General features: G+C 39.8%; 1 protein-coding gene across 1 annotated transcript; it reads right to left on the bottom strand.

The window, feature by feature from the left end:
- Window positions 1-9,136: 9,136 nt before the first annotated feature.
- Window positions 9,137-15,584, bottom strand: cpa4 (carboxypeptidase A4). Its single transcript, XM_062420735.1, has 11 exons — window positions 15,520-15,584; window positions 14,469-14,550; window positions 13,428-13,562; window positions 13,138-13,236; window positions 12,430-12,531; window positions 11,719-11,820; window positions 11,288-11,398; window positions 10,976-11,066; window positions 10,284-10,483; window positions 9,443-9,527; window positions 9,137-9,324 (listed from the first exon to the last, which is right to left on the bottom strand). Exons 1-11 carry the CDS (start codon window positions 15,582-15,584, stop codon window positions 9,137-9,139), a joined length of 1,260 nt encoding a protein of 419 aa, XP_062276719.1.
- Window positions 15,585-23,205: the final 7,621 nt, after the last annotated feature.

Raw genomic sequence — 23,205 nt, 5'->3', positions numbered from 1 at the left:
ACTAGCATCAATATTTTCACATCCTATTTATTTGTAGCTAACGTTACCACGAAATAAACCGATACACAAAGGCTTGCTCATCTTCGGAGTGTTTATTCCTGCTCATTTTGCTTTTTTTAAAGACCGTGTAAAGTGAATTTAGACATTTTCTTCTAAACACATTAAATAGGTCATAAATGTATTTCTAAAAAAGGTGTAAAAAGCATTTCAACCATTTAGATTTGAATTGTGGAGCTAGCTAGGCTTCACAAACTGTGTTTCAAGATTTCCGTGTCTGGATTTAATGGGCGGGTCTGAAAATCAGCGGCGCGTTACGTAACGCGTGTTAGGCGGGTACTCCCACTGCGTTTGGGAGCAGAGAAATAGGCAGACTTTTACACAACTTTGAAGCCTAATTTCATATATTTGGCGATTTTTTTAATCATTCAAATTTGGCAGGGTGGTTAACAACACACTTTTCTGTGGTATGTCAAACTCAGAACACATATTTATTCTTACTTTACACAGACTTTAAAGAAAGAAAGGACCAGATATATCACACGATATATGTACAGTAAATATGCCAACATGTGACAACTAACCCCGAGGAGAATATGACAAACATCCCCAACTGGGATTTTTTCCGAAGATCTGTGACCAGTTCATCATTGTAATACAGCCACCTGTCAGCAGGGTCGTCCAGCTGCACGTCCGGATGAACTCCGTTACTTACGTAGTGTCCTAATAGGAGAGCAGTCATTGTTAGATCAGGTGTCTTAACGTGCAGAAGTTATGGAGGTCAACTGATGGTTTAACAAAAATGCTCAAACAGGTAAAATAGTTTTACTTTACAGCTGCTTTGTTCCAACAAGGAGAGGAAGTGTGAACAGATTTCTACCACTGATGGACAGTCATGCATCTATAATGTGTCTGAGAACCTGATAGAGGACTACAGAAAGTGACAGCATGAATTGAGCATAGGGGTGGGCGATATGGCAAAAATATCATATCACGATTTTTTTATAATAAAATCACGATCAAGATTTTATCACGATTCTTTTTTACATTGATTTTTGAGACTAATATGCAAGTTTCTGAACAGTGCAACCAAACAATTTCTCTCAAAGCAAGATTTTAGCGTGTTAATGGTGATAAAATAACTTGTTACTATTTATAGCACTGATAACAGAAAACTTCTAACTGTTATAGAAATGCACTAGCATAATGCTAACGAGTGCTATAGCTGACGTTTAAATTATATAAATGCTGTCAAATTTACATAAATCAATAAACAGGTTATGGTCAAACAAACAATCAGTGAAACATCACTTGACATAACTTACTCATCATTTAAGGACGCACATTAGGGAAAATAAAGTTAGCCGGCTTCATAGCGTGTAGCGCATTAACCGGACAAGGAGGAAACCATGGCAACAACAAACTTAGGTTCCGCCCTGAGTCTTTCTAACAATGTCTATAACTTGATTATTAAAATTCCAGTAGCCTTAGAACATATTATTGTTCAGATATTGTTTTTAATTTTTTTGGTTTAACGCTAGCTGTTGCCTCTGGCTGCGGTGTGGACGTGAAACTTCTGATGCGTCTGTGCGTCAGCATAGAACTGCAACATATAGACCCCTTCAAAGCTTGTAAACAGTGTGACGTATTTTTGGGGGCGGGGATAAGCTGGAGGCAAAAAATCTCAAAAGGTATAGCTTGTAAACGCCGGTTAGTGTGTTTTAACGGACGTCGGTTAGCATGTTTTAACGAGTTTTGGCAAGAATGGACAAGGAAAAATCTATTTTTAGTAAAAATGTAAGTACACTAAATCTCCGAAACCGTGTGTGTCATTTAAAAAAATTGACACTGACTGACGGGACGACATTCACTGACCCCTACACTCTCACTCACTGGATGGACAATTTGACAGGACTGCCCCCCCCCTACAATGGCCAGACATTTACACCTACCTAACTGACAAACCGAGCGTCTACGCAAAAGAAAAAAATAAGGCATACAAATCATTAGACGCTCATAACTATGTCGTGAACGGACAAGTTCAAGATTTGCTCCCATTGCAAAAGTACGAGAGCTAAGTTACTCTCGCTAACGTTACCGTGACTTCTGCTGCTACTAACTTACTGCTTCCTGCCACTACTCACGTTACTACTACTAACTCGATACTACTTCTTCTACTTTTACTTTTACTACTGACTTTCTGCTATTGTTATTACACAGCCTGCTGCTGCTACTACTTCTACTACTACGACTACTAACTTACTGCTACTCAAGTTAAACAACTGCTGCTACAGTTGCTACTCCTTGACATATTATTACTGTCACCACAACTACTGCAGCCCCAAATAATGATTAACTTAACGTAATTTCAGTCACAATTTAGTCTAACCCATAACGTTATCCAGGCTGAAACTGATGATGCATTACATATTAATCTTACCTGATATGAAGTGTGCGCTGCAAACAAGAGCGTTGTTGATTATATTTTCAGTCCAATCCTTCCGTCTAATCGCGTTCAACCAAAGTAGTCTACGACTGGCAGTGGCTGGTATGCGGTAAAACTTTAAGTTTGTGTTTGTGTTTTTGCTTTTGTGGTTTTGATACCCAAAAACACAGCAAGACGACATTTTCGCAGGTGCCTCAAGCTTACCTTCGTTTTGCCTCCAGCTAACGTCATGACGTGAAAGGGTCTATAGAATGTGGCCCATAGACGATTCTACGATCTCTCTGCTTTGTCAGATCGTCGACACGTTCTAATCGTTCACGATCTAATATCGTCATATCGCACAACCCTACTTCAGCATCTTATTATCTTACCTTGTTACCAGTTATTGCCCTGAAGAGAGAAACAGGGGGGGGCAATGGAAGGCCTCTGTCCTAATATCTCGTCCATGAGGACAAACCAGGGCCAAGTAACAGCGGTGGTCTTCCCGCTGACCCCCTCTCCTGTCCCTGGATCTTTGCAGTCCCCATGCAGTGGAAATCAATCACCGTCAGCAATTTTTAGCAAAGTATTTATTAACTTGCATGGGTAAAACAAGGGCAGCCTCGTGCTGCAGTAATGGAGCTAAATTTCTTAACTGGTCCAGGACGGTTGTTATAAATTCATGTGCATCTTGAACACACACACTGATATTGCACTCCATACCTCCACCTGCACAATGGTGTTATTGACGAAGCCCTTGAGGGTGATGAGGCTCTGGAGGCTCGAATTCAAATAGCAAAACTGACCTGGATTTGGAAACCTGTTACACAAACACAACACGTCAGAGCACACACACACACATAACATCACTAACTGAAGCTGCTCTTCTGTCACTAGTTAGATTTGATGGACTGGTAACAGTAGTACACAGACCACATAGTTGCTTTGTATTTGAACTCAAGTGAGTTGTTTCTTACCTGTCTGGAGGTGACCATCAGCTCTCTAAACAGTTCCACTGGGTAGTGCAGCTTCTCCAGCCGCATGGAAGGAGAGTATTTGAAACTCTTCAGCTGTAGCATCAGAAGCCTGTAGACAAGAAGAAGACGAGACATGAGGATGAGGAGATGAAGGAACACGTGTATGTGTGTGTGTAGTTCAACAGGTCTTTTAAGGTCAGTGGACAACAACTGGATATGATGTCACTCACTTCGGCAGCGTTAGAAAGGGGACTGTTGGCCAGATGTTTTTGCCCCGCAGTCACACTTGAAGTCTATGTCAGTCTCCTGAACAACAGACAACACGCTGTCAGAATAAAACAACAATGATGATGTCACTGAAGGAGGACAGGTGCATCTTACCATCAGGTAATCCTGGAGCATGTCATGCACTGACGCTCCAGACACCAGATTCAAAGAAAGGTTGTTAAATTCTTCGTCTCTTGAAGACTGGGCTCCCCATCTGTACATTAAAGGGACTGTATATAAAATTACAGTGGCAGACGTCATGATGAGGTGTTTCTGATTTTAATTTAAATAAAAATAAAAATCTCACATTAGGCCTTTTTTATGTGAAGATATGTGATGTGACATGGCATGGACCTAAAGAAGACAGTATGAAGAGACTAAAAGTGTGTTTAGCTGTGTGATTATATGTCATGTGTTCTGTGCTTTTACCCCTTGCAGGTCCTGGTGCTCTTCATCTTGAATATGAAGTTTTCTTCCACAGGGCACCGCTAAGTCCTCCCCACAAGGGCAGCCTCGTGCTGCAATAGTGGGGCTGGATTTCTTAGCTGGTCCAGGACGGTTGTTATAAATTCATGTGCATCCTGAACACACAGACACACACACACACACACACACAGGGTTTTAATGCACAGAAGAGGAACTATCAGGAGGAGGTGAAACAACAGAAACAATCAAAGCAGCTGACTCACTTTCTGGTCAGTCTTTAAATTCAGGATTCATGATAGAGATTAAACTCTTGAACATGGAGACCGCCTTGAATTTGCTGTTGACGTCGGTGGAGCGGTGAAGCATTATAATATTCATGAATCCTTTGCAGAGGGTGAAGAAAAAATCAGTTAGTGCTGTTTCAGTTCAGTGTATGTTTCTGTGTGTGTATGGTGGGGGTGGGTTGCTGTACCTGATGAGTTGAGCTTCTGGTATTGCACTCCATACCTCCACCTGCACAATGAAGTTATTGACGAAGCCCTTGAGGGTGATAAGGCTCTGGAGGCTCGAATTCAAATAGCAAAATTGACCTGGATTTGGAAACCTGTCACACAAACACAACACGTCAGCACACACACACACACACACACACACACACATAACATCAGTAACTGCAGCTGCTCTTCTCTCCCTAGTTAGATTTGATGGACTGGTAACGGTAGTACACAGACCACATGATTGCTTTGAATTTGAACTCAAGTGAGTTGTTTCTTACCTGTCTGGAGGTGACCATCAGCTCTCTAAACAGTTCCACTGGGTAGTGCAGCTTCTCCAGCCGCATGGAAGGAGAGTACTGGAAACTCTTCAGCTGTAGCATCAGAAGCCTGTAGACAAGAAGAAGACGAGACATGAGGATTAGGAGATGAAGGAACACGTGTATGTGTGTGTGTAGTTCGACAGGTCTTTTAAGGTCAGTGGACAACAACTGGATATGATGTCACTCACTTCAGCAGCGTTATAAAGGGGACTGTTGGCCAGATGTTTTTGCTCCGCAGTCACACTTGAAGTCTATGTCAGTTTCCTGAAAAACAGACAACACGCTGTCAGAATAAAACAACAATGATGATGTCACTGAAAGAGGACAGGTGCATCTTACCATCAGGTAATCCTGGAGCATGTCTTGCACTGACGCTCCAGACACCAGATTCAAAGAAAGGTTGTTAAATTCTTCGTCTCTTGAAGACTGGGCTCCACATCTGTACATTAAATTCTTCGTCTCTTGAAGACTGGGCTCCACATCTGTACATTAAAAGGGACAGTATATAAAAGTACAGCTGCAGACGTCATGATGAGGTGTTTCTGATTTTCAATTAAATAAAAAATAAAAATCTCACATTAGGACTTAATGTGGAAACCTTTGACAGTTTTTTATGTTAAGATATGTGATGTGACATGGCATGGACCTTAAAAAAGACAGTATGAAGAGACTAAAAGTGTGTTTAGCTGTGTTTATATGTCATGTGTTCTGTGCTTTTACCCCTTGCAGGTCCTGGTGCTCTTCATCTTGAATATGAAGTTTTCTTCCACAGGGCACCGCTAAGTCCTCCCCACAAGGGCAGCCTTGTGCTGCAGTAGTGGGGCTGGATTTCTTAGCTGGTCCAGGACGGTTGTTATAAATTCATGTGCATCTTGAACACACAGACACACACACACACATGGTGGTGGTGGGTTGCTGTACCTGATGAGTTGAGCTTCTGATATTGCACTCCATACCTCCACCTGCACAATAAAGTTATTGACGAAGCCCTTGAGGGTGATAAGGCTCTGGAGGCTCGAATTCAAATAGCAAAATTGACCTGGATTTGGAAACCTGTCACACAAACACAACACGTCAGCACACACACACACACATAACATCATTAACTGCAGCTGCTTTTCTCTCACTAGTTAGATTTGATGGACTGGTTTGCTCTCACAGATCCAGTTGTTAGTTTAGAGATGTGACAGAGCAACAACAAACCTGCTGCTAAATAAAAATCTAAATAAGTGCTGAGGTTCAACATACAGCACTGCTCCTGTTGTTTTTGTGCTTTTTAATCTGAATTATGACCATGTGATGGTTACCTGTTATTTTCTGTCTTCTTTACTTCTTCTTTCTTCACTTCTTCTCTGTCCTCTTCAGGAACATCGAATGTCCCCACCACAATGTCATCGGCAGTGTGGCTGCAATATGGAGGGAGAGACTGATTGAAATTCTGTAGCAGACTTTGTTTTTGCTTAACTTTCTTTCTTCCTCACAAACACTAAAATGAAAAAATAATCTTGTACCTTCCGCAAGATTTCTTAAGGATTTCCTTTGCTTTGTCTTCTTTGCTTTCCGTGGCTGGAGCGACACGTCTATTTCTCTGTTGGAGGAAACAAAAAATCTGATGGTCAGTAAGACAGATCATTTTAGTTTTTTTTAAACTAAAAGGATTTTTAAAAATACTAAAATGAATTTAGTTTTTTGTCCAGACTGATAACTGTGTGATTGATGTGAAGCAGTGAAACTTACGGCAGCAGGAGAACCGACTGCATCTCCAGTCAGTCTTTTTGTCTCTCTTCGTCCCGTTGTTATGCTGTGACACAGTGACACAGCTGTCTACGTAGCAAATCAGTCCCTGAAGAAGACTTGTCGGTAGGAGCATCAGTCACAGAGACTCTGGTGATAAACACAATCATAGTTTGACATCTAGAGAAGGATCCAGGAAAGTTATGGGCAGAGCATGGTCCAGGTCTGAGGAGCAGCGTCCAGGTCTGAGGAGCAAAGTTGCCAAAACAGGATGAGAGCCTGGAAGGTTTCTGGAACTGATGTGATGTCAGTTGTGTGTGAATGCCCTTAAAAGGAATAAATACAGACCCACTATTAGTTTTATGCCATTGTTACTGGACCCACAATTGTGTGGAGCAAGTATGTGCTGATGTTTGTTTTTGGAAAGACTCAAGCAAAGCAACATGATCCTCTGCTGACCCAAAAGCTCTTCAGTGGACGGTGCAGGGACACTTAAAAGAGGTCCAAAAAGTCTAAGGTCACTGGGCCTTGATCATTTTTTTTTTAGGCGAGGCAAAAAACAAACATAATATAAAACATCAGCTAATGAACAACATGCAAACACAAAAAACATTCCTGCTATACTGTATTATACAGTACACAACTTCAACCGCACAATTGTCTAATGTATATAGTTAGTTTTTCAAAGTTATATATATATTTTTGACATACATTTTTCTCTTTTAATGTTGATTTACTGTGTATTTTCTTTTCCTGTGCAATGCCTGGATTTTCCACATTTGGGATCAATAATAAAGTAGAAAATGTATTTATCTGTGTATAAATCTGTATATGTATCAAAACACAACAGAGTAAAAACTAGCAGGAGTTAGCTGTTTAGGTTGATTTAACAAAACTACAGTGACCAGAGTTGAAGCTAAGCACAGCATTGCATTTTAAACCAGTGTATCACTCCAAATGAACTTACTGTTATAGCCAACCTGTGTTTGTAGGTCTTTGTGTCTTATGATAGCTGCAAAGCTAATGTGAAGAGCCGTCAAACAGCTCTGCTGCTACTTTACAGCTAACGTCACAACAACAGCATATCCAACAAACTACACAGTGAGCTGAATGTACAGGCAGGTAATGTTAGTGTTTATGTGAAGAAACGCAGAGCTGATGGTACTCACCTGTCCGGCAGTCTCTAATGCTTTTTTAAATTCTTCTAAACCTTCTCCTCTCCAGTCTCCTCTCCTTATTCACAATGCCTGTATCAGGTTCAGTTTGTGTTTCCCGCTCCGATCTCCTCTAGCTGACCTGTGCACGAGCGTGAACTCCCCCCTGTCTCTGATTGGCTGGAAGAATGTTGTTCCTGTCTCTGATTGGCTGCAGTAGTCTTGTACCTATCGCTGATTGGCTGGAACAATATTCTACCGGTACAGTCCAAGCTGTGGGTGGTAACCGGATTTTTTTTTTAGGGTCAGTTTGCAGATAGTGAGGAGATATTCAGCGATTTTGACAAAACAGTGTGTTGGATTATGATCGCTAACTATACCTTTAAAATGTATTGAAATAGATTTGATTCAACCTATTTTGTTTGGCATTAGCCTACCCTATATTTATTTTTTCTTTCACTCATTTTCAATCTTAACCATTAAACAGGCAGGAGTGGAAAATGAGATGTGGAAAAATAATTAAAAATATTTTGTATATTTTGGATTTTATGAGTTGTATCTCCACCAGGATATGTTGTCCCTATTAAGGTATAAAATGCTCATGATGGTAAAAACAATTGAATATTTCATTTGATTTAGAGAAGTGATACATTCTTACTTTCCGTGGTCATTAATATCACACATACTAGTTTCTTAACTGATTTGATCATTTCTATCAAAGTACAGACCTACCACAAGCTTCAATTCTACCAATTTAAGGCACATACAATTGAACAACTACCTTAACTAATCATGCTCCTAACAGGTTGTTAAATAGTCTGTATCTACTGGTGCACATTGCCTGTTTAAGGGTTAAACACTTTTGATTGGATTCGAGCTGTCAATCTGGCTGGCACTGGCCCACCCAGGCCTTTATGTAGACATGCATCTCCTTCAAATCCTTCTTAACAAACTAATGTGTCTCAAAAAGCCAAGATTATGCTTGAAAAAAGCTACTCCTAAGTATAGCCTATTTTGCTCACATAAGCCAGTTTATATCCAAATCTCAAGTAAAGTCCATAATTTAAATATAGAAATCCTGGCCTATATGTATATTGGGCAATTCCAGTCTCAAATAAACAAGTTAAAGTAAAATAATTTAAAGTTGTGTGACTCAGGTGCCGATATACACACTCCCTACCCCTACACACAAGGTATGACCTGCCCTTTTTATGTGTGGCAAGAATAAAACACTCAAAGACAAAATGTTTGCACAAACACAGACAAAGATTTGTGTATTTATTAGACAGTGTTAAAGTCAAATTACATACATCAGCATCTAATGATGAAAGCGAGTATATCAATAAGAATGATCATGGACGTACTCCATGAGGTGCTTGAGGCCAAGCCACGTCTCGGAGGCAGTGGGGATAATCTGATTGGCTGGGAGGATGAAACCATAGCGTCCAGTGTCCCTCAGCTCGAAGGCGTAGGAGTACTTGATGCCCAGGTTGTAGGACCAGTCAATGCTGCCACCACTGGCTTGATCTAAAAGGAGAGGAAGAGACATTATAGTAGTGGTGCTAGTAGCAATTTGTCATGTTTCGAACAATTATATTTAAAGTAATGTGAAGTGGCATGGACAAAGTGGGAAAAGGGTACTTACAGATGATTTTGCAGATGCTTCCAACCTTGTATCTGGTGCCGTAGAGGGAAGTGAGTTTCTCCATTGCAGCTCTTCCAACAGAGTCCTTCAGGGAAGCAAAGAAGGACCAGATGCCATTTTTAGGTAAATTGCTATACTTACTGGTGCAGGAGAGGCCATAATGAGAATGTGGGCGGTAAGTTTTCTACATAAAATATCCAAATCAAATAGGGGGGAAAATCTGGAAATGGGAGGCAAATAAGATGATTGCAACAACTTTTTAAAGGCTCTTTGCCTACTTTAGTTACAAGAAGAGTCATAATTAATTTTATATTCATGACCCAAACCACAAATTTGTTTCAGAGGACATAGTTACATAGGAGTAACTACAGGACTGTGGGCGTTTGGCAATTCCTCAGCATAGTATTGCTGAAAAAGAGCAAACTTGGCTTAGTTAAAGGGGATCATTTTGTCATAAATAGGAGTATGGAATTTATAATTGGTCAGTTCATTAACCCTGGAGCTAATTATCAGAATTTCCAACTATAAAACTTTAATTAGGTGAGAAATTATTAATGAAATATGCAGCCAAAAGGAAAGATATTTCTTTTTGTAATCATTAAACTTAGTCAAGGAAAACAGAGATAGACATTTCCTATCAGGTCATTATACGAGAATAGTTTTCCTCCCTGAGAATACTGATCATTCAAAGTGAAAATGTATCAGCTTTTTGGATTTACTCTCCTGCAGAAGAACTCTTACAATTATAGATTTAGCATTAACAGTCGAAAAAGGTGTTGGATTTAATTTGCCCTAAGCAGCCTCACAGCCTCACAGCCTGCTCAGTTTTCTGCTTTCTTACCAGCTCGGGTTGATCGGGCACATCCCTGCAGGTATAGCCGTAGGGGTACATGAGCAGCTGGGAGTAGGCGTGGACAGAAATGAAGGACTTGAAGTTGCCGTGGCTTCGGATCAGGTTCACCACGTTCTTCACCTCAATCTCAGAGTGAGCTGCGGGGCCGTGGTAGGAATCAGAGCAGGGGTTCTTACTGGCACCGGGTCCTGGGGGGGAAGAATTGAAATCACATCACATTGTGCAGAGACAGTAAATATAACATGTAATACATACTGACAGTGCAAAGGGACTCAGACCATGACATAGGGGATGTTTTTTGTTCTTACACATATGATCATATACTGTGTCCAAAACCGACATTTTTGTTTCACCTACTGAGGTCTGATCAATAAAAAAAAACTATTTGTAACAGAAAAATGTACTTTCTTTCCTAGAAATACTTAATTATATCATCTTTCAGTGTATTTTCAGTTCTAAAAAACATTAAACCTTATACACATACAACCAGTTCTTCTCTTTTATTGCTTAAAAGTGTTTGAAGAGACCAATGATTGCATAAAAATTAACTTCTGCAGTACATCTGTATCTGCAAAATATATATATTTTACAGGAAACGTTGTCCTCTCAGTTTATGACTTATAACTTTATAATGTTAATGAGAAGTGTTTACTGTCTTTTACTGTCTTTGCAATACTGACCACCAAAGCCTGCGTCCCAGTTCCTGTTGGGATCGACTCCACGGCACATGGAGCCTGAGTTCCTGGAGCGAGTCTTACGCCACATACGATTCTGTGCATCAGACAGTTTCAGTCAGACAAGAACTGTATTTAAGGCCAAAATCACAAAACTCCAAACATTGCTATTTTATTATTTTTCTTACTAAAGAACAAATGTTTTATGTTTTTCTTTTAGGGTTATTTTAATCTGTAAACCAATGAGAAAACACTCTCATCAAAATGCCACCTCATATTGTACAAAGTAAAAAGGAATATGTTATCGTAGTGACATACGTCGGAGTGAGTGTAAGCATATCCGTCAGGGTTGGCCAGGAGCAGCATGTAGATGTCCATGTTCTTCAGAAGAGAGGTCAGGGAGGCGTCGGTACCATAATCAGTGGCGATCTGAACAAAAACACAAAGCACTGATTTTGTAGAAATGCTCATTTAAAGCAATCTGTTGTATTTTGTACATTTTAGGTGACAGGGTGAAGAAAATGTAAAGAAATGTAAGGCTCCATACATTTTATTGTGATCAATTTAACATTAATGTTAATTATTATTGTGCTTTATTGGGGGAAAAGTAGACTTCTTGTCAACGTATATGCCATTACAGAGTGCATTTCTGATTTCTTCTTTGACACTTGACAGTTTTTCAAAGCCTCTGGAGGAGATTTAACATATTTCAGATCAACACATTGCTTTATGTCGTTGATATGCTGTACCTTGTTGGCTGTCCACACTCCGGTAGCCTGAGACACCCACTCTCTGGAGTGGATACCAGTGTCGATCCAGATGGCAGGACGCTTGTTGCCTCCAGTGCTGAACTAAACACAAAGCCAACAGAGTTAAAAACTCATATGGTTGTAAACAAGCTGTGTTCAACCCCACAGAACTGCAGTTAGAAATTCACATTAAAATTTAAACGTTTTTAAGAACATCAGATACATTATGACAGGCTGAATTAGCTTTTTAATGCGGCCATAAAAATTCAATTAAATTCAATTCAAAATGGTTTATTCTTCCCTCAGGGGGAGGCAAGCTAGTTTGCAGACAGAAAAAATATTACACACATAAAAACAATCTAATATATTACAAATTTGACAATGTTAGAAACAGCTGAAATACACTAGGATGAACATTAGTAGTGAATCAACACTGCAAGAACACCATGTCAGAAAGTGTAAATGGATTAGAAAGTATATGATATGTTTGACTATGAAACTAATATCAGATCCATACCTTTATTATGTTAGCAGTGGGCAACCCTGACTTTCCAATATTGGATTTTTCTCCAAACAGAAGAATTAGTTCACTTCTTTAGCAATGCTTCTAACACATTTCTTAGAGAGCTGAAACACAGCCATACATGTGCATATATCGCTGCATATCCGTGTATCACCGTTTCAGCTCACAAAGTTGAAGTTTGATCCTACCTTGAGCACATACATGGGCCTGTTCTCATAGGATTTTCCGATCTCCACTTTAGTGACCAGGTTAGGGTGCTGAGCCACCAGGGTGTCCATCCAGCTGTAGATCTGTGTGGGAGCATTTAAAAAACAAACTTATGTGGAAAGACTGATACAAAACAGGAGAACAGTATGTATAATGTATTACAGTAGAGCAAAAAACTCATAATTTGTTGACTAAAAGCAATCAGTTGACTGGTCATTTACCACAAAAAAGACTTTTATTTACATTAGACTGTACTACACATTGTGTAGGTAGTCTAATTAAAAAATAAAGGATTATGCCATTTTTAAAAGCTCATTGCAGTTTGTTCTCCAGTGCAGGACTTGTTTTGTTGACACTGTGTAGAAAAGTCCTTATCATGAAAAAAGTAACTAGTCATACATATCTCTCCTGGCCTGGGAACGCCTTGGGATCCCCCAGGAGGAGCTGATGAGCGTGGCTGGGGAGAGGGATGTCTGGGTTTCATTGCTCGGCCTAATGCCATTGCAACCCGGTCCCGGATACGCAGCAGAAAATGGATGTATGGATGTAACTGTATAATCTACACTGTATCTGGTTATGCTTAGGTAGGTATTTTTCCACAGATTTCTCTCTATGTTTAATATGTGCTAATGTGTGTATGATGAATTTAACAGTGTTTGATATGTTCAGGTTCTGTGTCAGTAGCTTACCGTCTCCAGAGGATGATAAGCTCCAAAGTTGAAGCTCCTGGTGCTGCGCTCCCTTATCTTGTTCTCCAGCATCTCAGCTTTCTCCTCATCGAGACGCTCCTGAATATGACATACATACAGTACAAGAGATTTTAATAATTTCACTCTGAGGATCAAATTTAAACCCACAACACTGTAATCTGGTGAGATGACATTGTCACTTGCCTCTTCTAATGATAGAACATATTTTCTGGTGATATCAGATATAAGACTTTGTGTTGATACATAATTGACTTCAGGGTATTACAAACCTGGAGGTTGCTAATCATGACGGAGAAGGGGATGTTGTGGGCATTGAGGTACTCCTTCACAGCACTCAAACGGGAGCTGGGCACTCTGATGTCGACAGGAAGCTCAGTGGAGACGGGGTGAAGCCAGAAGTCCAGCTGGGATTAGACAGATGAAGACAATGCAATATGAGAAATCACCAATTAGACAGGAAAAAACTCACAACGCTCAGAGGGAACCTGCCATCTTTGTTTCAAATAACAATCCGGACTATAAACTCACATTTCAGAGCGATGCTGTCTGAGAACCAGAAAAGTAATGTCTTTAAAGTCCTCTTCCACTCAAAAATTAACTTATTGTTCCTTCACGTTGGATGTTTGAGCTTCAATGTGTGATATTATGCATGTGAGAGTTTGACACTAGGCAGCTGTTTTAACTTTCATCTGGTGAGGAAGGAACGTTTCTTTGTGCTCACCCTAAATTTGAGTTCATGCCATGCACCTACGAGCATGATTTGTGGCATTGCAGCAACTTCTTATTAACTTTTTTTGTGGAAAAAACGTCTTTTTTTAATAATTTCCCAATGTTGTAACCTCTGACAGATTTATTATGAACATATCCATCTGATATAAGCTCCCCTCCACTAACTCCCTGATTTAATTTTAAGAGTATTTTGGCATTTTAACAGCCTTCCCTCCTTGCTGCGGTCGGGAAGAAGGTAGAGGATACACCAGGCCAGCACTTAGAGGCTCAGGAAGGATCCATCAAAGACATACATTTATTATATTTGCTTGCTTCTGAATTTTAATAAATGCACATCTTAGTGAAGAGTCTACATAAGAGGTTAGTCTCTGCATCGGAGGGTGAAGCGTGAAACACTAACTGGCCCTCTGAGAGTTTTTGACTTTTTGACACGTGGAGATAACTTTAACTTTGTTAACCTTTCAGCTCATGTCAGCTGTGTTAGTGAGAAATTGTTTGGAACAAGCAGCTGAGAAAACTTGAACGTACTCAGGTGTGCAGTGTGTGTGTGTGTGTGTGTGTGTGTGTGTGTGTGTACGTACCTCCCACGTCTCTTCAGTCTCCAGAGCGTGCAGAAGTTGGATCTGTTCCTCAGACTCTGCATTGACCCTGATGACCTGATCTCTGGAAGAAAATCACTTGGGTCTCAGAATATTCATATCTACATTTCAGGAACTGAGTTGATGCTCTTACTATAGTCATATAATTGTTTATCAATGTTACGAGCAATTAATAATACAGAACAGTAGAACAGCTTGTGCCCTGACCCACAACTCCCACACTATTTGCTTTAATAACACTGTAATCATGATTTAATCTTTCTCTAAAAATCATCAATAATTGCCTGAATAACCAGACTCCTGAGGTGCTCGTTGACATTAGGGATTTTGGCTCAGTGACCTTTTGTAAATCCTCATTTGGACAGACAGCGTTTTCTGTTCGGGGGGATCAATATCTGAAACTTCTCACTCACAGAGCAAAAAATGGTGCTTTTTATATATGAAGGCATCTAAGGGAGGAAAAGCCACCTAATAAAGTATGTTTTTATTCAATAGCTAACACTGTATCTGCCTCCTCTAAACAGAAGTGGATAGTGAGTTAATGGACAGTAAAAGTACCTGCTTGAAACTTTAGAGTAGTTCTCCATTTAGGACACATGAGAACTATTCTGTTATGGAAGTTCTTTTTGATGAGAAAATGAACTTTTTAATACCTGAAACATCCATCATGCTTTCCATTATTCGCCTAACCACAATAGTTAAAACTCTACAGAAGCTATACTTGGCATCGTAACAACTTTTAGTATAGTTTTGGGCCATTTGATATGTTTTTTATGTATCAAAAATGGAGTGTTGTTTATTATACCAATAATATATTAGTATGCTTGATATGAGTATTTTTCTTCTCAAGGAAAAGGTTCATAATTAGACACAAAAAGTATCCTGCTGAGGCAATCTCCAGCTGGGCTTTAAAGGTCACTGTGCTTATAAAATCATACATTTGAAATCACATCAAACCGAATTTCAATAAATAAACACATTTTTAAAAAACTACAACTTTAAAACTGTATAATAAGACCACAACAAAACTCACCCAATAAATCGCCTCTCAGCTGTGGCCGCAGCCACGAGCACCAACAGCAGCCAGAGGCCTCTCATCTTGCCTGTATGTCTAGACTGGTAATGTGTCAGGCACCAGTTCTTCCAGTCTCTTAATATCACAAGTTCACAGATGGACGGTTCCCATGAAGGAGAGTTATGTTCCCTCACTGTACTGATAATCACACAGCTCTCCTATCTGGAAAGTTATTTTGAGTGATGAACATGCTGATGAAGCGTCTTGTAGTTCTCAGCTGCAGATAGTGGAGATTTTCCCAGATATTTCCCCTCCTTTAATAAAGTAGTTGCTTGAGTCGGTTCATTTCAGTTCATTACAGACCTTTTGGCTTCACCAGGGGTTTGAAAAGTCTGAGCTTGGACCCCACGCCTGACAAAGCTGAGACAAATGTGAAACGTGGCCATAAGTCTGCTTTAATACTTTTTAGAGTAAAACTGTCCACAATTTAAAAAGGAAACATTATTTTGTGAAGCAGAAATATGTTTTTTCCTTCTTTCTGAACTTGTTTATCGTCTTGCAACCCCTCATCTGATCTTGCAGCCCCTTGAAGAGTCTCGAATAGACCTTACACAGTTTAGCCACCAGGACATTCAAAGAATACTTACTTGGATAAAACAGGTGGAATTTCTTTGAAACTTAAGGAACAGCAATATTTTACAGCACAATTTGGGCTCACATACAATATCTAAAAACAAAGCGCAAGACTAGGAAGGAATAGCATGCAAGAATAAATCAGTATAGTCCGTTTTAAACTGTAAATCTGATAAGCATATAAGCATAAGGCCTGTATGATTAAGATCTCATGGGTTTGCTTGCTCAGCCAGTGATGAAAACTCCTTTTGTGCACTTTTAGTGAAAACCCCCTTTAGGGAAATCTTAATACTACAGCATACATCGATATTTTAGCAATAGTGTGCTTCCAAACTCTGTAGCGACAATGTGTGGAAGACACTTTATTAAACCCTGGTTCATGCTTTGTTATTGGGTAATAATGCTTTGCTCTCAGGCCGTGTTCCAGTTCATCCCAAAGGTGTTGGGATAGTGTTGAGTTCACAGTTTTGTGCTCTTGTGGCTGAATGGAAGCAAAAACCTTGCTCAGTCAAGTCAAGTTAGTTTTATTTGTATAGCACATTATCACAAACTTGCCTCAGGGGGCTTTACAGTCTGTACAGCAACACACTCCTCTATCCCAGTGGTCAACCAACCCTGCTCCTGGAGAGCTACTGCCCTGCATGTTTTAGGTTCATCTCCTCACTCTAACACACCTAATTCTAATTATTGACTCGTTATCAAGCCACTGACAAGCTTCAGCTGCTTGATAAAGAGTTAGAGTGGGGAGACACTTAAAACATGCAGGGCACGAGTTCTCCTTGGTGACCACTGCTCGATCCTTACACCCTTGATTTGGATATGGAAAAACTCCCCCAAAAACTCTTTAACAAGGAAAAAAAAATGGAAGAAACCTCAGGAAGAGAGAAAGGGGAAGGCCCCCTCTTCCAGGATTGGCAGATGTGCAAAAAATACTTGTACAGCATGGAAGAAAGGATGACATTTTTTTAGATGGGTAGATAACATATATGAAGGATTTACTTTAGTTCAATAATCACATTTGGGCGCCGACATGTTGTACTTTTGTAGTATGTGGACACATTTTTGTAGCAAATCAGCTAAAAAAGATTCAGAAACACTTGCATGTGAGCACAGACACCAGTAGATGGCAGTGCACTACAAAATACTTCAAAGCTACAAGGCACCCAATTTATGGCTACAGTGACTGACATCAAATTAAGGAGGCTGGAATTACCCTGAATTTTAAATTATTGATTGCCCGGGGAGGTTTTTTTTTTTTTCTACCTGATCCGTGTCATAAATCAAGTTGTTGAGCACAAGCCCAAATGTGATTTAATAATACAAGCTCAAAACTATATCTTCCTTATGGCAGACTTGAGAATTAAACTCCCAAACATGGTTCATGTCTTGAGCTAAATATGGAAATATGGATTTTAACCTACAGAAATGTCCAAATACTTTCAGTCTTTTACACTCATTGTAATGTCACGTAGGTCTCCTAACAGAAGTTATCATTACATTGACTCTCAGTAAAGTAATAGTAGGGACCCTGGGGATGTAAAATCCTCTCATGGCTGTTTCACAAACAATATTTTATCACTGTTAGGAGATGATTTGTGGTTTAGTTATTCATCCTGATATCCGCTGGTTGATATCAGAATGTGCATCACACAGCGTCCCTGCTTCCTTCAGCTTGCTGTGACAACCCACCAAACCCTCCCACCTCTCAGAATTAATAAAAAGAGGTTTTAACATGTCACTTCCCTTCCTTTTCACTCCCAAACAATCCCATGAGACAAAGTGGCGGTGTGCAGAGGGGAGGGTTAATAGGCGTGGGAGGCTACAGGAGACGTGGGAGTTGAGCTGGGGCTTTCCATCTTTCTCAAATGTGGAAATTATTTATTGCTATTCCTGCTGTGTGTGTGTGTCTAAAAGTTTAATGTCCCTATGAAAAGTGGCTTTACATGCAAATGTGGGTGTAGTGTGTCTTTTTCCCCTCTTTTCTCCCCTGTCATTTGCCTCTAAAAGCTATATGAACAAGGCACCCCCGACTAGCTTGTTCCACATGACTTCCTCTGCTACACTATAAATAGATCCATTTACATTGCATTTCATGGCTGAGCTCTCTCTCAATATTTCAGAAGCCCACCAGTAAATTGACCATTAATCATTTATTACTCACTTGTTCATCTCATTTTGCACATAGCATATGCTCAGATATTCCAAGAGGACTTTTTAATCTGTAGTTTGATAGTTTCTGTCTATAAAACCTGCAGTACGACAAAGAGAAAATGGCTTTTTGTCCAATTGTATTTAATCTCAGTGTGTGTGATGAGAGTTCATGATCTGCCTCGCTTGTATTGGTCACCTGAGCACGTCTCACTCTGTCCAGTCTGGTAGTCAGATGACAGAGGCGAGGAGAAGTTGATCACCTGTGACTTCTCTTTGTGATGAATAATCTTGTGTTACACAGCCTATACGTCCAAAGTGTTCCCTTTATGACCGATTGAGTAATCCACTTTGATGGAGAACTAACTTTCTCTCATGCTGCCGCCTCGACAACAAACTAACTCTCAACAGCGGGTGTGACAAAGATATAATGAGAGCAGTGTGAGAGCGAGAAAGTGACAGTATTTCTGCTGATGAAAAAGTCACACGTCTGATTAAAAATGCATCGTAATGTGCAGCTGAATTTTCTAATCTATTTAGCCCATAAAAGGTATCCCTTTGGGCTGGAGAAGCAAACACTGAGGTAAGAGAGGCTAAAAGCTGAAAAGTTTGCTCTTGATTCTCAGTTGGAGTGGCAGTACTAACATCCTCTCATGTTAAATGACTGATTTGATTTAAGATCAACTCTTAGTGGGGCTTTAAAATTGCATATTTCTTGGCCACATGAGGCTAGAGGAACTCGATAGCAAGCTGTAAATCACATACTGTTCTTAGGGTGTACCTATATACAGTAAGTTGTTTTAGATGTTGTTGTAGCAGTCATTAGCCACATTAGCATTCATCTGGAATTGTGTTTCTGTCCATCTGATCAACATAAGTCCAATATGCATTTTATTTCACTTTAGCTTTACCTTTAGTTTATGCAGGTGTTTCACTTTCTTCACCATCTAGCCGCTACCAACATCAACTTTATCTTCTGTTTGGGGCTTTTCAGGCAGTGTGCAGTAGAGTTATCCAAACAGCTGATAAAAGTGTTCATGAGCAAAGAAATGTGAAGGTTGCACAACCAAACCTGTAATGTAAAAGAGGCTCAGAAGCTGAGAGCTCAGAAAATACATAATTGGTGATCTTTATATCATCATCTACCACTGTCTTATCTTATGAGTCAGCTGGATTTGTACAAAACACCAGTGGTTCAGACATAATCACATAACTTAAAGTGTAAAAAGATGGATTCTCGCTTGATCTCTTCATCTCAAGATGACTTAAATCATTTAAATCCAGCTGCAGGCTAAATGTAAATGTAGCACTACACAGTGGGGCAACTGCTTACACGTAGCCATTTGAGGCATTGTTAATATAAAAAGATATTGTTTGTGGAACTTATATTTAACCCTTTAACATGTACTGAATCATAGTCTGCTTCAAAAGCATCAAATTAAAAGATAATATTTTCAATTAAAGAAGTCAAAATACATTTTGGCGGCTTAAGAAGCAAGTGAGATGTCTGCAAACATCAGCAAATCTGTCAAATGAGTTACACTGAGAATCAAAACTCAAAATACACTTTTCATCATGTTGTTTTGTTGACAGTGCAGAAGCATTGAATGTGTTAAACATATGCATTCAGGCGTTTACACTGATCTGTATACAGATTATATAAGCTCTGAATTGGAGCCACATCTCTAGAAAATCCTCCACGGTGCCGTCACATTTACATTCTCCATTTTTGCCAATTGAGTCTTTATGGAGCTGTACATCTCAGGCTCTGCTGGCCTGTTTCTCACTATATGAGGATAAAAAGTGAATGTTAACTGTCCCAAGGCACGTATTATAATGCTGAAAATCAGCTTTTTTTTGCTCTTTAATGCTATTACTTCTGCATACTCAAGATGACATGTCTCCCCGAAGAAACTCATTACCTTTCCTTCCATGTCAACTATCCGGTCTGACAAACTGTCCTTTGGGCTGTTTAACCCTGTCACCATCTCAACGCACATAAGTCCTGTTTTCTGCAAAAAACAAAAGACAAAAAACAACCACAATTCTTCACAGAAACCCCCACAATGCATCCAACATCAAAACCTTTCAAATCTGTCTCTTATCCATCACCTTAACACTGAATGCTCAGTCCTGACTGGATGATGGAATATTTCATTCTGAATCTGACTCTGCATCATTGCTTCATGCCTTAAGATTTGATTATTATGTAATAGTCTAAGAAAAGACATCCATAGCCCAGGAAGGCCTAAGCCTGGGTAAAAATAGAACGGCAGGCACAAAAAGCTCTGGTTATATTTAGCAACCACCCCCGCCTCCTCCCCTGTCTGCCTCAAAGAATAGCAGTGGAGATGTTTCATATTCATCCTAACTATACCTTGTACTTGCCAGGTCGCTTCTATTCGTGTACTTTCTGAGTGGATTGGACAGACGCTGCCTTCTGCAGGGCTGCTGTATGTTTGTGTGCTGGCTGCGGGGTTTCAGAGGTGCGCGTCATCAAAATTTTACACACTATTCCTTATCCATTACTCATCAGCATGCAGGCATCTCACAGCTGATGAGCTTATAAGGGTGGGAGCAAGGGAAATAAAACTAGCAGAAATGGCAGCTTGGAGACTGGAGTAACTCCCCGATATCAGCTCAAGTGATATTAGATTCATGCTGAGCTTGTTCAAGTCTGCTTTATTACTTTAGAGATTAAGCGCTCAACGCAGGTGGTCCCTGTAGTGTGAAAGTTATGATGTGAGAGGTGCATATTAAAAAGTTCATTTTTTTTGGGTCAAATAAGATGAAGCGGGGGTTAATGGAGCCATGTAAAAGGCTAATTTAGTCTGTTTTATGAGAAATTAGTTTTCTGAAAGATATTTTCTGTCTTTATTCAGGTTCACACGTTGTAAAATGAATTTAGATTAGCCAAATAAGTGTCTTCAGCTGCCTGGAGACTTGTTTTTACTGCTATAGCTAATGATTATTTTCACTATCAAGCGGCTGAAAATAGTGAAAGATGCCCCAGAGTCCAAACACATTGACATTGTTTTGTCTGACCAAAAGTTTATTATCACAGACAACTAAGAAAATAGCAATATTTACATTAGATAAACTGGAACCACTCCAATTTTGGGAATTTTTGCTTAAACCTGCAATAATTGTCTTCCACATGGGGGCAGCAGAAACAGCTGTGACTGATATAAACATGTTAGCAAAAAGTTGGCTACTTACCATTTTCCTTTATCATTCATTTGAAGTCATGTCTCTGGTCTGATGAATATAATTCATTCTTTTAGCTCTGTTTTTGGTCTCCACCAGTCCCTGGGGGAAATATCTGGCTCTTAAGCAGCTAAATGCACCACTGTGTTCACTGGCTAGTTGCTAACTATGTTTGTCTGTTGCTTGGCTTAGAAAGCTTTTTTGTCTAATACAGATTCCTGCTGCTGTTAAAAATGATACTTTGAGAGCAGTAAAAGGGAAACAAAACAGTTAAGTAGTGGCCAGAAAACTGAGACAATGAGCTGAAGCACACCACAGAGCTCTCTGTAGGGAGTCATATGTTCCTCTGTGGATTTGTAGTGGCTGACCCCTCAGTCACATGATCCTGTTGATTATAAAAATATACATAAAAGCTGCTTGATGTGAATCAGATAATTGTTTCAGCTCTATTATTTTTTTATATAGGTTTTTAATTTAGTTGTGTTATAACAACCCCCCACATGGGTTAAATATGGGCTATTTGGGTACTGAGTAGGCGTGGGCTTGAGCTGGACACATTGTACGTGCCCCATATTGTTTCAGAAACATGGGCTCCATTTAAGGTCCATTCTGATCCCACTTAGACCCCATATGGGCAAACATATGGAGCCTACATGGGTCTCACCCAGTTGGGCCCCACCTGAGACCCAGTCAGAACCCACTTGAAGCCCATATAGCAAACACAGGTGGGGCCACCATGGAAACTGTGGACAAACCCACTTCAGACCCATATTTGCAGCCCAAATTGAACCCTTATGGAGCCCACATGGACATGCTGGCTGGGAATTATTGCACAGATACAGTATCTGGATTCATATTTTCAACATTATATAACATATATGTGTACTGTACGTATTTTTATTGTTGTTGTTACTCCCTTTTTTCATTGCTATATATTTGTGTTTCTGAAAGGTACTACAAAAATACATGTTGTTATAATTAGCCTCAGCACATGCCCACTCTCTGTGATACATGTTTTTTTCCTGTTTTACTTTTGCTCTTTAACATTAGCCTACCATGTGTTTGTTGTGTGTTCATGAGACTGAGAATGCCAATTAAAGTTTCTGATTATAGCTTCAAGTAGGAGGCGACCATAATAATATAATAACTCAACATTAAAAAGTCATACGCTGATAAACATAAAGAGAAGACAGCAATGGGCGCTCATTAAAATCTTGGACAGGACTGAAATGAGGAAGAGAGAGAGAGAGAGAGAGAGAGAGAAAAAAGAAAAGTCTGCTGGCTGTAATTAGCACACTGTCACTTGTTACAAAGCAACCCACGCTCTTAGCATGTCAGATCACTTCCCAACAGCATCAAGCGATTGTTTTGTTGCTATTCTGAAGAGCGGGAGGCAAACAATTCATATCCATCAAGGCCTGCGGTCTCTAATCATCGGACATTTTCAGTGCATCCGTCATGTGACATTTGAGTGAAAGCGTGTAACAGCTATGCCAGATAATAAGGCAGAAATGCCTCAGATTTAATAGAGAAACATTAGATTGTGTATTTATAGTCAGGAGGTTACTACACTCACACATATCGTCTCTGCATTTCTTTCTTAGTGGTCAGTTCAAGAAACAAAAGATGATACTTATGTGCACAAATCTCTTTTTTCTATATGGATTATACATTTTTTGCACCATGAAGCAGATGCTACCATGGTGCACGGTTATG

Source organism: Scomber scombrus, chromosome 6 (assembly GCF_963691925.1).
Source record: "Scomber scombrus chromosome 6, fScoSco1.1, whole genome shotgun sequence".
Classification (NCBI taxonomy): Eukaryota; Metazoa; Chordata; class Actinopteri; order Scombriformes; family Scombridae; genus Scomber; species Scomber scombrus.
Note: the sequence above shows the minus strand (reverse complement) of the source record. Positions and strands in the feature narration are given on the sequence as shown.